The 15,108-nt window shown below is 48.4% G+C and overlaps 2 protein-coding genes across 3 annotated transcripts in view; one reads left to right on the forward strand and one right to left on the reverse strand.

The window, feature by feature from the left end:
- SMYD4 (SET and MYND domain containing 4) overlaps nucleotides 1–7,542 on the forward strand; it is a 7,947-nt gene extending 405 nt beyond the window's left edge. Inside the window, exons 2-10 of one of the 2 annotated variants that reach the window (XM_005493649.4) lie at nucleotides 491–641; nucleotides 1,463–1,552; nucleotides 1,840–2,983; nucleotides 3,720–3,902; nucleotides 4,179–4,345; nucleotides 4,648–4,783; nucleotides 5,212–5,328; nucleotides 5,641–5,764; nucleotides 6,379–7,542. In XM_005493649.4, the coding sequence (XP_005493706.2) occupies nucleotides 491–641; nucleotides 1,463–1,552; nucleotides 1,840–2,983; nucleotides 3,720–3,902; nucleotides 4,179–4,345; nucleotides 4,648–4,783; nucleotides 5,212–5,328; nucleotides 5,641–5,764; nucleotides 6,379–6,529 (2,263 nt within the window). In that variant the 3' untranslated portion in view covers nucleotides 6,530–7,542. The remainder of the gene's footprint in view (nucleotides 1–490; nucleotides 642–1,462; nucleotides 1,553–1,839; nucleotides 2,984–3,719; nucleotides 3,903–4,178; nucleotides 4,346–4,647; nucleotides 4,784–5,211; nucleotides 5,329–5,640; nucleotides 5,765–6,378) is intronic. The other variant, XM_014271746.3, reaches the window with a different exon arrangement.
- SERPINF1 (serpin family F member 1) lies at nucleotides 7,311–13,906 on the reverse strand. The gene is made up of 8 exons (XM_005493648.4): nucleotides 13,856–13,906; nucleotides 11,462–11,547; nucleotides 10,904–11,102; nucleotides 10,672–10,827; nucleotides 9,654–9,857; nucleotides 8,734–8,876; nucleotides 7,922–8,132; nucleotides 7,311–7,570 (listed from the first exon to the last, which is right to left on the reverse strand). The coding sequence occupies exons 2-8, from the start codon at nucleotides 11,537–11,539 to the stop codon at nucleotides 7,311–7,313; spliced, it is 1,251 nt and encodes a 416-aa protein (XP_005493705.1). The 5' UTR covers nucleotides 11,540–11,547; nucleotides 13,856–13,906.
- Between the last annotated feature and the right edge of the window lie 1,202 nt (nucleotides 13,907–15,108).

Raw genomic sequence — 15,108 nt, forward strand, 5'->3', positions numbered from 1 at the left:
GTTGGAGGTCGGCCTCATGTCCCAGGCTCTTGGTGGTAGGACAAGAAGATATCGGCTTAAACTTCACCTGGGGAGATTTGGGTTGGACTCTAGTAAGAATTCTAGTAAGAATTTCTTGGCAGAGAGGGTGATTAGGTGCTGGCATGGGCTGACAGGGAGGAGGTGAAGTCGCTATCCCTGGAGGTGTTTAAGGAAAGGTTGGACATGGCATTCAGTGCTGACCAACCGGGCATCCCTCACAGGTTGGATATCCATCACTCGATGGTCTCAGAGGTCTTTTCCAACCTAACTGATCCTGTGATTCTGAGAATATGGGGAAGAACTTCTTCCCTGTGCAGTGACCACACAGACTGAGAGTGTGGAGTCTCCCTTGCTGGAGATATTCCAGAGCCCTCTGGACACAGCCCTGTGCCACAGGGAGCATCCTGCTTGAGCAGGGAGGCTGGATCAGAAATTCCAAGCTGATTCTTCTCCCCCTTGTATTCCACAGGAGCAAGGAGGAGGAGGAGGCAGCCCTGGAGCAGTTGTGCCACCGGGCACCCACGGACAAGAAGCCGGAGGCTGCGAGCTGGTACCGGGAGCAGGGAAACCGGGAATTCAAACGGGGCCGGTACCAGGCTGCCCTGAGGCTCTACTCCAAGGTAGGTGTGCTGTGAGGGGGTCCCACAACACCTCACATCCCCTCGGAGGATCCCTCTCGAGACTTTAGCTGCTCAGAGTGACCCTGAGATATGTTAGAAAGTCTCTTTTCCCAGCCTGGTGCTTGAAGAAGGAGTCAGAGCTCTTATTGGTTTCAAGCTTGTTTATTGTGTCTTATCTATAAAATTTTTTCTCCTGTCCAGCTGAGATCTGCTCAGCAAGACAGTCCGAGGCACTCTGCCCACCCCCAGGGTGGTGTTATCTTTTTATACTAAAACCTACATGTACAATATTTACAATCACTTTCCAATACCTATCACCTATGTTAGACAGTGAGCTTCTACTCTAAACCAATCTAAAAGTGCCACCATCACAGCAGAAGATGGAGGCCAAGAAGAAGAAGAAGGAGAAAGGCTGGACAGGCCCAGATTCCTCCATCTTGTCCCCTGAACCCCCAAAATCTATTTTTTCACCCTGTGATAAATTCACTATCATCCTACTTAAACTGTCGTGGCTTGCAGATCTTCATCTAAGGTTGGTAATTTGCTCCATGGGTCATAATCAAAACCACAGGGGCATTTTGGGCTCTGTGCCAGGGTCTCTGAGCCCCCTGGCAGGAGTCTTGGCAATCCAGGACAGCCAGAGGGATGTCCTGAATTCCCACAGATCCCCAAGAGAGGGTCCTGCAGCCCTCATGGTTGAAGGGTGAGGGGCAAGGAGCAGCTCCCATGAGGGGATCCCCAAAGAGGGGATCCAGCAGGCCCTGCTGAGGGGGTGCTGTGAGGGATCCCCCCAGGTAGCAGCAGTTCTCTGGTCTCTGCAGGCAGCATCCCACGAGCTCCCTGGGAGCCCCGAGGTGTCCGTGTGCTTTGCCAACCGCTCGGCCGCCCTCCTGCACCTGGGGCACTTTGAGGTAAGTGCTGCCCCTGGGGCCAGGGCAGCACCCACCCCACAGGGTCCTGGGTGCCCCTGAGGTGTTTGATTGTTAGAACAACAGACAGCAGATCAGCTGCTTCCCAAGCTTAAAGCATCCATAGCTCAATTTTCCTACTTCATTTCCATGTCAGGATGCTTTATTTGGGCAGCAGGTTGGTTATGCACATGGAATTTGCTGATTATTCCATGAGACTGTCTTAGGTGGAATGAAAAAGCATGAGCTGGTTTTCAAGTTCACTTAAAAGGCTTTATCTTTGTTCCTAGGTTTGTTTGGAAGATATTGCCAGGGCTGAAAGCCGTGGCTATCCAGACAGGCTGCTGCCCAAGGTCCTGCTGCGGAAAGCTGAGTGCCTGCTGTGCCTGGGGAGGTTACAGGATGCACAGGATGTCCTCAGGGTGCTGGAGAGTAAAATTGCTCTGGATGGGGCCATGACTACACACCTGACACGGCTAAAAAAGCTAAGTCAGCTGAAGGTTAAATTGGGTGAGAAAGAGAAGTGTCCAGAGCCTGCACGAGGAGAACATGGTGGCACTCAAGGGGAGCCAGAGATCTGGGAAGAGAACAGCAGGATTTCAGGTGCATCCTCATCCCTGAGCCTGAGTTTTGATGCAGACAGAGGACGTCACTTGGTGGCCTCCCAGGACATGGTGGCAGGACAGAGCCTGGTGAAGGAGGAGGCCTTTGTCAGCGTGCTGTGCCCTGGGGACAGCCTTGCCCTGCAGGATGGTGACACAGCGTGGGACACCCGAGCCACCAACGCAGACCTTTACTGCCACCGCTGTCTGAGGCAGCTCCTGGCCTCAGTGCCCTGCCAGGGCTGCAGTTATGCCAAGTACTGCAGCCAGGACTGTGCAGACAGGGCCTGGCAGCAGTACCACAGGACAGAGTGTCCCCTGGGAGCGCTGCTCCTCACCCTGGGGGTCTTCTGCCACGTGGCCCTGAGGACTGTCCTGCTGGCAGGATTTGCAGAGGTCAGCAGGTTGGTGGAAATGTCCCACCATGGGGACAGGAACCTTCAGAACCCTGAGGGAAGCTGCAAGCCTCTCAGTGAGGCAGCAGATGCAGGAGGTGGCAGCAGAGGTGTCCCTGGTTGTGACAGCAGTGGTCGGTACCAGAGCTCTTACCAAGCTCTGTTCCACCTTTTGCCCCACACTGAGCAGCACAGCCCTGAGCACAAGTTCCTCTGCACTCTCAGTGTGGTAGCTCTGTGCAAACAGCTGCAAGCAGCTGGCCTGGAGGCTGCTGTGTTGAGTCAGGAATCACCTCAACAGTGCTCCAAACCAAAGACATGTGAGAAAACCTCAGAGGAATTGTCCCCAGAGCTGAAGACTGTGGCAGAAGCAATGCTGAGGCACGTGTTGCAGCTGCAGTGTAATGCACAAGCAATCACTGTAATGCAGGAGATGGGTAAGATAAAAAAATTTAAGCCCTGCTGTGTTGTCACAGAATGGTTGGGGTTGGAAGGAACCCCCGAAGATGATTCAGTCCAAACCCCCTGCCCAGGCAGGGTCACCTGGAGCAGGTGACACAGGAACATGTCCAGGTGGGTTTGGAATGTCTCCAGACCTCCCTGGGCAGCCTGTTCTGCCACCCTCAGTGGAAAGAAGTTTTTCTTCTTTTTGAGGTGGAGCTTCTTGTTCAGTTTGTGGCTGTTACTCCTCATCCTGGCACCACAGAAAAGAGTCCATCACCATTCTCTGACACCTGTATTTGTAAATGTGTTGATGAGATCCCTTCTCAGTCTTTTCCAGAGTAACCAAGCCCAGCTCAGTCTCTCCTCATGAGAGAGATGCTCCAGACCCCTCATCCACTGAACCCTCTCCTGTAGCTCCTCTTTCCTGTCCTGAGGATCCCAGGACTGTCCTCTCCTTGCCCATCTTCTTGTGGGAAGTGAAGACATTAAATTCTCAGCTGTAAAAAGCTCCCATTGCAGATGGAAATGATTTGTTTACAATTTAATGGGCTGTCCCATGCTGGCCTGTTCCTTGGTGCCCATGCAGAGTGTGCTTAGCTGTTATTTATTGCAGCAATATACCAGGAACCTTTCTGCTGCTGCCTGCGATCAGTCACGGGGCTCCTGGCAGGAATTGTGTGGGTTTGTGAGCATTCCATCTCAACCTGCTTGGTTTTCCTCTGTCTTCAGGGCCTGGAGATGGGGCTGTTGTAGATAAGAAGCCTGTGAGGCTGGCAACAGCCTTCTTCCCTGTCCTCAGCCTCCTGAACCACTCGTGCTGCCCCAACACCAGCGTGTCGTTCAGCGGGACAGCTGCCACTGTCAGGGCAGCACAGCCAATCTCAAGTGGCCAAGAGGTTTTGCATTGCTATGGTAAGCCCCAGTTCTGTGTTTGTCTCAAGGCACAGACATCATTCACCTCCCCTTATCATACTGATAGCTATTTATATCCTAATTCTCATCTAATATTGCCAGAGTCTTTGTTTAGTAGCCTTGACCAACATTTCATCCCTTAACCCCTCTTAGATTTTCAGTCTCCAGTTGTCTCTTCCCCAAAATGTACCTAGTTCCAATTGTAACAAAAATCCATTTATTCTGATGTTAAGAACTGTGCCTGTGGGAGATCTTTACCCTTGCCATGCTCTGCAGGGCCTCACTGGTGCAGGATGAGGGTTGCTGAGAGACAGCAGCTTCTCAAGCAGTATTTCTTTGAGTGTCGCTGCCCAGCGTGCCTCCAGGAGTTAGAGTCTGGTGCCAAGAGTGTGGTGTCCATCAGAAATTCGTTCTGCTGTCCCAAATGCCAGGCCCAAATGCAGGTAATTCTCCATGGTTATGATTGTGCAACTTACTGGGGTGTGTAAGGTTTGGGTCTGGGAAAGGCAAGAGGTGAAGACCTCACTTTGATCCCTGCTCAGAAGCCAAAAGCCCCCGTTGAGTCAAGACAGTATTTCACTTTCTTATCTAATCAAATAAGCTGATAACAATTTAAAAAATCACTTTGTTTCTCAGTTATATTCATTAAACAATTTAGCATCTCTGTAACCCAGAGCTAATGCTGATGGAGAGTAAGCTTTGAGCTGAATGTGAGCAGGAATGATCACAAAGGTGATTTCCACAGGGGGAAGAAGACACCCTTTGCTGTTCAAATGAAGCTTGTGCAACCTCAGCCAGCAGAGATCAGCTGTCTGGTCGTTTACAGGACCTTCAGCAACAAATCAAGAAAGCTTTAGAGCTGCTGAGAGTCGGGAAGGCTGGTAAGGCTCAGCTTTGTGCCCTGAGGTCAGGCCCAGGTTGGGACAGGAACCATGAGATGGCACTGTTGCTCATGCCATTGGGGTGCTGTGACATGTGGCCTGGTGTCCCTGGGGACTTCAGCTTTAGATTTTTTATACCCCCTGATCTGGGTGTTAATCCAAGTCACATAGTGTTCCATAGTAAAGTAATTAAATAAAAAGAAATCAGGGTAACATTGGAGTTGGGCATTCCCAGGCCTTGTTTTCCTGGAGGGGGTTGGGCCAATGCTGGGGCAGAATAAGCAGAGGTGCAGATGAAGTCAGTGTTGAATCTTAACCAAACCCCACTCAGCTGTGCAAAGATGGATTGGATTGATTTTATTTAATGGATCATGGAAAACTGGACACTGGCCACAGGGTGAACTTTATAACCTTTTTTTTTTTAATAGATCAGGCTATCAAAATGCTCCTGAAGTGTCAGATGGATGCTGGAACCTTCTTGTCTCCAGAGCATTTGCTGATGGGAGAGATGGAGGATCATCTGGCACAGGTCTATGCTACTCTTGGTATGGCACTGTCCTCTCACTATCCAATGTCTCCTGAACTTTGAAATTTAACATGACTAGCTTTTTCTGGGACTGGCCCTCTCATTCTTTCCCCTGGTTTTGTCAGCAGGGCTCTCAGAAAGACCAAACCTGTGTTCCCAGCAGCCAGTGAACAATAAACTCTGCTCTAATGTTCTTTTAGATTCCCTGTCCTGGTTCTGTGGACAGAGTTCACCACATTTTGATTAATTCTGTCAGATTCTTTGGGTGGCAGTAGCTCTAGGAAGTATTTATTCATTTCTCATTGTTTTGTTTTGCTTGTTTTTCTATCAGGGAAGTGGCAGGAAGCAGCCAGACACCTGAAGAAGAGTATTGAGATTGTGGAAATGCACCATGGGCCATCAAGTGTAGAAACAGGCCATGAACTTTTCAAGCTGGCACAAATTCTCTTCAATGGGTGAGTTTGGTTTTGTCCTCTGTCCCTGCCCTGTGTGTCTGACACAATATCAGAGCACCTTGAGGGTGTCTCACAGGACACAGGGCAGTCTAGCACAAGTAATCTCTTAGGAATCTGTTTCTCTATTTTGTGCCTGTCTCTCTTTTTATTCTCCCTGGCTCAATTTATTCCCTGTCCAATTGTTTCATTCTGTCAACTCATCACCCTTGGTGTTTATATCTCAGTTGTATAATGTTGCTGACATCTTCTCAAAAGAGGGGATGAAATCCTCTTGCTTTATTGGCAAGGAAATCCCCTGACTGCTTCTGAAAATCTCCTCACAACAACTCCCTTTAACCAAATTAATTTTAGCAGGAGTTGCAGTGATGAAACAGTAGGTTTTTATATACTCAAAGATAATGTTTTCAGGTTTTGTCCTTACCTTTCCATCCCCCTCATCCTCCCTTTACAACTGAAGCAGACACAATTTTCCTGCTGCTGGAGGGCAGGGGAGGGTGGGATCTGTAGCCATGAACAGGTTTGGGTTTTTGTTAGGGAGGGCTTAAAGGTTTTGTAAGTCAAGAAGCTGAATTAAGTATTTTGCATGCTCTGTTCTTATTATCTTCCTATTTCAGCTTTGCAGTTTCTGAAGCTCTGAGCACAATACAAAGAGCGGAGGGGATTTTGTCAGTGCACTTTGGTCCTCAGAGTGCTCAGATGCAGGAACTACAAGAGATGAAGGCCTGCCTGTCAGAGCTTCCCAGAAACATCCTTCAGAGGACTTAATTTCCCTGTCAAAGGAAGCTGCAATGTGATCTTTCATCAAAGCTAAGTGTCATGTGGTAAGGTAGTCATGTAGTACAAGCTGGAAAATCATGTGTAACAGCAACTTGAATGAAGTCTTGGAATGCTCTTTAGTGAGCCTGTTGTAAATAAAATGACCAATTCTAACGTGAGAGGTGTGTGTGGTATGGTGGGAACAGAGGCTGTTGTATAAGTTCTGTGTGTGGGTTGGAAGCAAATGTTTGAGTTGCTTTTGTGTGAGGTGTGACTCTCCCCTGTGTGGTGCCCTGAGCATTTTGAACATACAGTCATCCAGAGCACGTTGCCTTCTATTTTTAATACTGTGAGGCACTTTCCTTCTTGCCAGTGTCAAATGGAAACGGTTGGAAGGGGTGAGGCAACAGCCTGGGAAGTGCAAACTTAGAGTCTGTAAAAGGGGGCACTGCAGAACTTGGGGGGCTCCAGCACAGCTTGGTCAGTGATGAGGGACTCAGAATCAACAACTGGTGTCAGGCTGGAAAACAGGATGGGGAGCAGTGCAGCATACACCAGATAATCTTTGTTTTCAGAACACAGAACTGCATTCCTCCTCTGGGGAAACTGGGAGTGTAGGCAGATAACCTTTCAAGGGAGAATACTTGGGCTTGCTGAGATTTAATAGCAAAAGCTCTTTTATTGCAGCATGAAGGCGTAAGATTTGCAAGTTGTGTCTTTGTGCAGCAGAGCAGGGAGCCAGTATCCCTCCCAATATCACCCTTACCATTGCAGATTATTGTGAAGGGATCTAAACCCCCCTGGGATCCAGGATCTTGCCAATGAAGAGGAGGGTTCCAGTGGTGTCATCCCTCAGTACAAGAAGGAAGGGTCTGTCCACGTGGTATTCTATGGGGAAGGTCAGACGAGCAGCAGTGGCCCCAGGGTTTGGTGTGGATCTTTCCCCATCCTCACTAAGCTCCAGCATTGCCTTGTGTTGCACATGGGATAATCTCAGAGGTTTGGCAGAAATCTTGGAGAAATCAGGTGATGTGAAAAGTGCTTGGAGCCCTGGAGAAAAGAGAGAAAGTTCCATTAGCTGGGGGCATGGATTGCAGCAGGGGGAGCAGCACTGCTCCTGTGATCCACAAGGGCTGGGAGCTGCTTGGGCTGAGGTTGTTGGGGGAGCAGGGAGGAGCAACCTCCATCTGCTTGTACTCAGCTTCACCCACAATCTCAGCAGCACTGAACAAGCTTGGTGGAGGGATGTGATAAAAAGCTGAGAAATCCTGGATGAAGGTGATTTGGTTGCTGGTGAAATCTCCACAACCATACCTAACAACCCACCAGCTTCATATTTTGAGAGCAGAAAGCAACTTGACCACTGCTTTGAGCCCTGCAAGGGGGGTGTGATGCACATACTTGTCTCTTTTATTGTGTTTCCAAGTGCCTCTTCGTGGTTCAGCTTTAGTTTGGGCAGGCTCAGCACAGCGTGGACTGTCTTCAGCTCCTTGTCCACATCGTGGACAAACTCGGAAGTGAGGCTTTCCTCAATCAGAGTCATGTTCTGGGTCACCTTCGTGGGCAGGAAGAACATGGCACTGATTCCCTCTGTCAGGGGCAGCTGGGCAATCTGCAAGGACAGAAATAAGAGAGAGATAAGAAAGGGTCACATCAATAATGAAGTTTTACCCATCCTGTACCAAGCAGTGGCCTGATTCTCAGGCTGGAATCTCAACCTTTCCAGTGACCATTTGATCTTTTTTCCCTGTTTGCTTTTATCTGACATGATGCTTCCTGACACTTCTGCTTTTTTCCCCAGGCTTTTATCCATCCTTGCTGCACTCTTCCTGCTATGGAAGTGCTCTCTCACCTGCAGCATTGCTTTGGGGAATTCTCACTTGAACACCTTTGAACTCATGCTCCAAGGAAAGATTAGTTGAAAGAGGTAGAGATGGAAAAGTTTTGAGAGGTGTGCCCTGCCCTTCTTGCCCAACTTTAAGTCAAGCAATACAGGCTGGTAGGACCTGGGCATAATTTATATTTTGGATTGCTTGTGACATAGCTTGGGTAGAAGCAGGATATCCTAAGAGTCAACACACTGCCTTTCAAAAGAGGGATTGCAAAAGTAGCAATGATGGGAGGAGCAAGGCTGGGATGGGTTAACAGGCAGGTGTAGCTGAACCTGCTCCTCAGTAGGTTTAGGAGATCTTAGGCAATATTTACTGTCTGACCTTGCAGTTGAGTTCCGAGTCAAAACCATATCTCAGGATGGCTTTGGGGTCTGACATCATGGACACCTTCACTGTCCTGTCCTCATCCAGGTGGAAATCCTTCAGGGCAGTCTTCTTGGTGTCAAACTTGGTTTTCCATGTCCCTGTTTTACAAGAGAGAAAATGAAAGATTTTTCTGGAATAGTAGCATATGAAACCAGGCTTATGCCTGTGGCTGAATAATCTTGTGCTTTAATACACAGCATTTGTGCTTTAAGGAGTTGAGGCATAACAGGGATAGAAATAGACTGATTGGAGCTACTGATTTACTGCCATCCTTGGCCCCTCCTTTTCATCTGAGAATTGGCTAAATGGCAAATAAATAATCAAGCCAGTGTATGGGTGGAGTAGCCAGTGGGAAGTTGATGTCTACTTATGTAATTACAAAACTATTTTAAAGGGTAACAGTTGTGTCAATGGATATAAAGTGCTTCTCTCCCCACCCTTTATTTTGCTCCTTGTCTCTAAGCAATAATTCTCCAGGACACTGGCTTACAGCATGTTTAAGAACAGCTCTCTAGTATCAAATTGTTCCTTCTACAGTGGTAAGAAGGCTCAGAACACTCTAAGCTGTTCCTTCCCTAAATGGCAATATCCCATCTCTAAATGGAGTTTTGTGACCTTAAATTTCCCCCTCTGATTCTTACTGCAAACAGGTCAAGATTCAGCTTCCCAAGAGTAATAATTCCTCCCTCAGGACTATTTTTGTTCAGGTAGTGTGCTTTTTTTTTTTTTCCTTCTTTACTAAACATTCTCAAACACTTTCTTCTCACACTCTCTGTTTGACAGCCTGTTTGCTTTATTGGAGGTGAGAGCATTCCTTCACAGCTCCTCTAACACTTAATGCACTTTTTCTGTGTCCCAGCACCCAACATTCTCACCCTTGAAGAAAGCAGCCCCAGCAAGGAGAATGCTGACATCTGTGGGCATGTCCTTCATGAACCTCATGATCCTTCCCTTTGTCTGCTGCCTGGCCCAGGTGTTGATTTCTTGCAGGTCCAGCTGGGAGTTGCCACTCAGTGCCCTCGGCCTCATCTTGTAGGATTTCTCGAGCTGGCTGTGAAATCCAGGCCTTGCCCTGAGTCCTGGGGAATACAAACATGGATGGCTGCAGCTAGCTCCCTTATCCAAACAATCTCCAGGCAGCAGGTGGCAATCCAAAGCCCAGCAGCAGGTCTCTCATAAAATATCTGGCCCTGTTTGTCTCCAGAAACTCAAATTCCTTTGAAGAGGAATATCTGAAAGCACATTAAGGAAAATGATCCAAATCCTACAGCCACCCATGCTGGAGCATGGGATAACTTTCTTCTGAAAACTGAAAAAAGGAGATAAGAACTGAAGGCTTGGACACAGCCATTCCCACATCAGCCTTTCTTCTTTCCCCAGCCTCCTTTCTGAGTACAGCTTACTCAACCTATTGGATTCTTGGAACCAGCAGGTTCCAAAAGATAGCTCTTAGCATTCTCAGCAGATGTTTATTGCATGCCAGAAGCAGACATTTCAAATAGCTCTGCAAGGAATTAAACAAAGGAATATGGCTGAGTGTTATCACAAATAGAAAATGTGATCTGGGGTTCCTGGAAGCCAGCAACACCTGCCAGACAGCCTGGAGTGAAGGCAAAATTATCAGCAAGTTTCTTTTAGGTCTTCTGTGAGTTAACTGTTCTGTCACCAATGTCTTTGTGTGCATGTCTGGTCTTTTATTTAAGTGCACACAAACTTTCCAGGCTTTTCCTGGAGCAGCAAGTGCATTCCATGCCCTGTCTGCAGCCTGGCTCAGCAGGATGCCAGAGCCAGAGCTGTTAGTGCCTTGTGTTTTTATATATACACTCACACCAAAATAACTGCTGCTGACAGCTTTTTAGGGAAAATTTCATAGAGGGCAAGAAGGACTTTTACTTTTCTCCAGGATGATGCGGGAGGCACTTTTCATGCTCTTCTCAGGCCCAGTCACACTGCCCAGGAGCTCCTTGTAGGTGTCGTGGACCTCAGCCTTGTTGAGCAGATCGTAGAAGAGAGCGCGAGAAATCACATCCTCAGTTCGTTCTCCAGCCCCTGAAACGAGCAGGAAAACGTGAGGGAAGGGCTGCCAAACCTGAGGGGGGCTGTGGAAATGGGGCAAAGCTCTCACCAAGGGAGAGGGCAGAAAGTGCAGTGGCCAGGCTGAAGGGGGACAGCAGCACGTTGGCCGTGGCCGTGCGCGCGGACTGCTGGCGGTACAGGTCGTAGCCAAAGTTGGAGACTGCAGCTGCCAGCTTGTTCACAGGGCTCTTGTAGAATGGATCTTCCTCTTCCTCACCAGCGTTGGCTCCATCAGCTGTGGCAGAGTTCTGGCAGGCCCAAGGAGTGCTTTGGTTAGATTTGCAGGTGTGGTAAATGCTTCGTAGGCAAACAACTGCAGATATTCTTCAATGACTCACAGAAACATTGACTTAAATTACAGAGGGTGTAGGAATAGTTACTTTAATGCCAAAGGCAGCACTGAGTTTGAAATTCTGCCTCCTGGTCATCCCCTGATGTAACTACTGTGGTTTTATCCAGGTAAAGCAGGAGTTAGTCTCATTATGTTGCTAAATAAAATCCCAGTAATTTAGGAGGGTGGTGCTTAATCCTTCAGTAAGAATCTCTAAACTTAAATTACCTGCTCCACACCCCTCCCCTTGCTCTTTGCATGTTGTCTCCCACTCACCTGCTCAGTAGCTGAGTTCTGGGTTCTGCTTGGGACAGTTAGGAGGCCCAGGAAAAGGAGAACCACTGGAACCTGCATGCCTGGACCTACAGAGTAAGAATATGACAGAGAGAGTTTGAGCAATCAGGTAAATCCATCTCTACCACAGCTATTCACTGTACCTGGCTGTGACAGGAGCTGCAGTGACAGATGCTGCTGCTTGTCCTTCCAGTTGTGAAACACACACCTGATCTGAGCCAGGTTTCCTTCTCTAGCTGCAATTGTTCAGCCAGACTGGCCCCAGTGACTTTAGAATTGGGCAAGCACACAGTGTGGGTGTGCCTGAGCACAAAAGCAGATGTGTGTGGCCCAAACCACACTGATGCTGGCAGTTACTGAGTGCCAAGGTCCAGAAAAGCACCAAATCATTGCTTCTGAGTCTTGGGCTTCAGAAAAATTAAAGATTTCATTTATAAAAGGTACCAAATTCATGTTATTGAATGGGGTGAAGGCAACACTGACTGGTACTGCTTTGATATACAAATTACCTGCCTCAGGCAGCAGTTTGCTGTTTCTTGTGTCTACATGTACCTGTGTCCATTCTTTGCTTCTTATTTGCAATCTGATGAAGTAAAATAGAAGAGGTTTCTTAAAAGACAATAAGGAAACCTGGAGAAGTGAAAGGCAGAGCTTGGCTTATTCAACATTTTAAATGGAGGTGGGAGAAAAGCACCAAACACCCCAAAGCTGTTCCTTGTGTGGAATCCACTTCTCAGCACTGCAGTTCTGGGATGAGTGGCCCTTCCAGACAGATCTGTCTGGTCCAGAAGGGCACTGAGCAACCCAGGGCTTTGCTGTGGGTAAACCAGAGCTATGAAGGGTCCTGCCCCCGACAACAGACACCACCAAGGCTGGTCTGAGGCAATGTTTAGATAGATTCCCAGAAATTAAAGGAAGAGGGCTGTATTTAACTAACCCCTGTCATCCAGGCAACTGGAGAAATCAGAGGAAGAACATGTGTTTCAGATTAAATCCAGCTACAAAGAGAAACACGCCTGCTGCTAGAAATACACGTGGCCACAACAGCCCCAGCTCAAGACCCCGTTGAGGCAGAGTGAGAGGCAGTTTGCTGTTTTTGCTGCTTCCCTTCCCTGCCTTTTCTTCTGCAGGCAGCTCTCCCTTGGAGAAAAAAGCATCACAGGGGAGGTTTTAAGCTCTCATCTGTGTTCAGCCAGTGTAACACAGACGTGGTACCCTCTTTCCCCTCATGCATCCTGCAATCTGCTGCCATCCCAGCTGCAGAATGGGTGAGGTTTGTGGTGCAGAAGATGTGGATCAAGAGGATTTACTGATGGTGTGATAGTGGATGTGGTGCTGGGATTGCTCCTGTCATTCCAGAGATTTACAGCTGGAAGAGAGATGCCACAAGTCCTGCATGAGTCCCAGTCTGACAGGTTAAGCAAGGGCTCTGTGAGGCTGCTGTGCCAAGCTGCACTCCTGCATGCTGAGAGGGAGAGCTTTGGCCCAGTCTAGCTCAGAGATGAAGCTTTTCCATGGAGCATAACCTTTTCCCTGAAGAAAAAAAGAAAATAATCTCAACACAACCTCTGCTTCCAGCTACACTGAGCTCCTGGGAGCATGGGAGCAGAGATTGGTTTTGCAGATTTGTATTGTTTTTGCCAGTACTGTCACCAGCTTCATATTTCTCAGACTTCGCCAAAAAGCAATTTCCATTTAAAAAAGACAAAGCCTTTTGAGTTTGAATTGGCCTGAACATCTGGATTCTATTTGTATTTCTCTTAGCACACAGCCAGAAATGCAGAGAAAAGAATTTGGTTGGATTGGAGGTGGGATGGTTTCAGGCATGATATTAAAATCTGTGGCTGCCTTGAAGAAGAAGAGAAGGAGCATCAAAAAGCACAGGAAGAAAACCTTGAGAAATGAGCAGAGAAGGAACTTTGTGTCTGGGAGTTGTCGATTTGGGAAGGCCTGCAGGTGCAAAGGAAATATTTTACTTTCCACCTACAGTGGTACAAGTCTCACATCATTTGTAAACACTTCAGACTTTAGAGGTGCTGTGAAACAGGACCCAGAGTTCAGGCTGCTCCCTCTGCTTGTCCCACAGCTCCTGGAGCATCCTGCAGCCAGAGGATTTCACTGTTACACCATCACAGACAAATAACACGTTCCCAGCTGCTTGAAAGGCACAAAACCCACCCCAGTTCCCCAGCACAGCTCAAAACCGATGCTGGTGGCTCCCCATCCTTGCTGAGGTCTCTTGGTGGCAATCCCACCTGCAGAAGAACCATTCCTCCCATTCCCCAGGTGCTCTGAGCGCTGTCCATCCTCAGCCCCTGCCCTGTGCTGCCCTGGCCCAGGTGAGCTGTCCCTGGGCTGTCCCCGGGCTCTCCTTACCTGGGGCTCCTCTGCTCTGCTCTCCGCTCAGGGCTCCCAGCGGGTGCGAGTCGAGGGCAGTGCGGGTTTGGTGCGGCCACTTCTGCTTTTTGCTGCTCTCCCCCAGCCCAGCCTTCGGCAGGCTTCAGGTTACAGCTTCCCAGGGCTCTCTTAAAGTGCTCTGCTCCCATTTTCTGCCCCTGCCACCCTCGCCCTGAATTGCACCGAATTTTCATCCCTTTTTTCACCCCAAAACAAATCCCCGTGCCAAGGGGAGCCTGGTGGGTGAAGCACAGGTAGGAAAGGCAAATTCTCCCTGCTCTGCTTCAGCAGGTCTTTTATCCCTGCAGTTCTGCCACAGGTCACATCAGGGAATTCCTTCTGTCTCAGAGGTATGGTTAATGCAGTAGTGTTTAATGGATTTATAGATTTATGTCCAAGGTTTAATGGAGAGACTGTGGAAACAGGATTCTGTTGTTTGAGGCAGTTAAGATGCTGGGAACTGCTTGTATCCAGTGATAGTTATAGTTAACAAGAAATCATTAACTGGCTTAAAGTTTTTGGCTGAAAAGAAAAAGGCTGGAAAGCCAAGGACTTGTTAAAAAAAGAAGATGAATTAAGAGAATCTTGTAGAAGCTTTCAGGATGATAAATGATATGGAGAAAGGAGAGGGACAGAGGAGTTCCATTATTACTTTCCACAGAAGGCTCAAGGGGAGCACCCACCCGTGCACATTTAAATCAGGGGAGTGTATTTTTAAACAAGTATTAAATTGTAGAACTCATTATAGCTAGATATTGCAGGAGATGAAAGATAAAAATAGATTTGAGGTAAAAAACCCAACCCAACCCAAACCATGGAAGAAAGGTCCCCTGAAGGCCACCAATGGCCAGCTGGGCAGTACAGCCAGGGACCAGTGGGTTTTCCTTGACCCTTGCCATTCTTTTTTTCCTCAGCCATGGTTACTGGAAGGAGCAGGACACTGGACATGATGTAGCTAACCAGATGCAGCTGTTTTCTGTTTGGAAATGCTGCAAAGGCCCCCAGGCTGGGACATCTCTCTGGGCTCAGTGCCCGCAGGTACCGGGGAGCTCCTCCCCGTGAGCCCTGAGCTCACCCAGCCCCTCAGCAAAGGGGAAGGATGGGCACAGAGCGGCATTACCTGCTGGCTTTGCAAGCCAGGAGAGCAGAGCAGGTGTGCCCTGAGATTAGTCAGTGCTTCAAAGGCCACCCCTCCTAACCAGAGGGGTTTCTGAAAGCTCTGCTCTCAGCTT

The sequence above is a fragment of the Zonotrichia albicollis genome, chromosome 22 (assembly GCF_047830755.1).
Source record: "Zonotrichia albicollis isolate bZonAlb1 chromosome 22, bZonAlb1.hap1, whole genome shotgun sequence".
Classification (NCBI taxonomy): Eukaryota; Metazoa; Chordata; class Aves; order Passeriformes; family Passerellidae; genus Zonotrichia; species Zonotrichia albicollis.

Excerpts from the sequence above, each read along its gene's own strand:
- SERPINF1 (XM_005493648.4), bottom strand. The coding sequence starts at position 11,539 with ATGCAGGTTCCAGTGGTTCTCCTTTTCCTGGGCCTCCTAACTGTCCCA. Across the intron at positions 10,828-10,903 it reads ACTTTCTGCCCTCTCCCTTG|GGGCTGGAGAACGAACTGAG; the intron begins GTGAGAGCTTTG and ends TGCTCGTTTCAG. Across the intron at positions 9,858-10,671 it reads CCGCATCATCCTGGAGAAAA|GACTCAGGGCAAGGCCTGGA; the intron begins GTAAAAGTCCTT and ends TGTATTCCCCAG.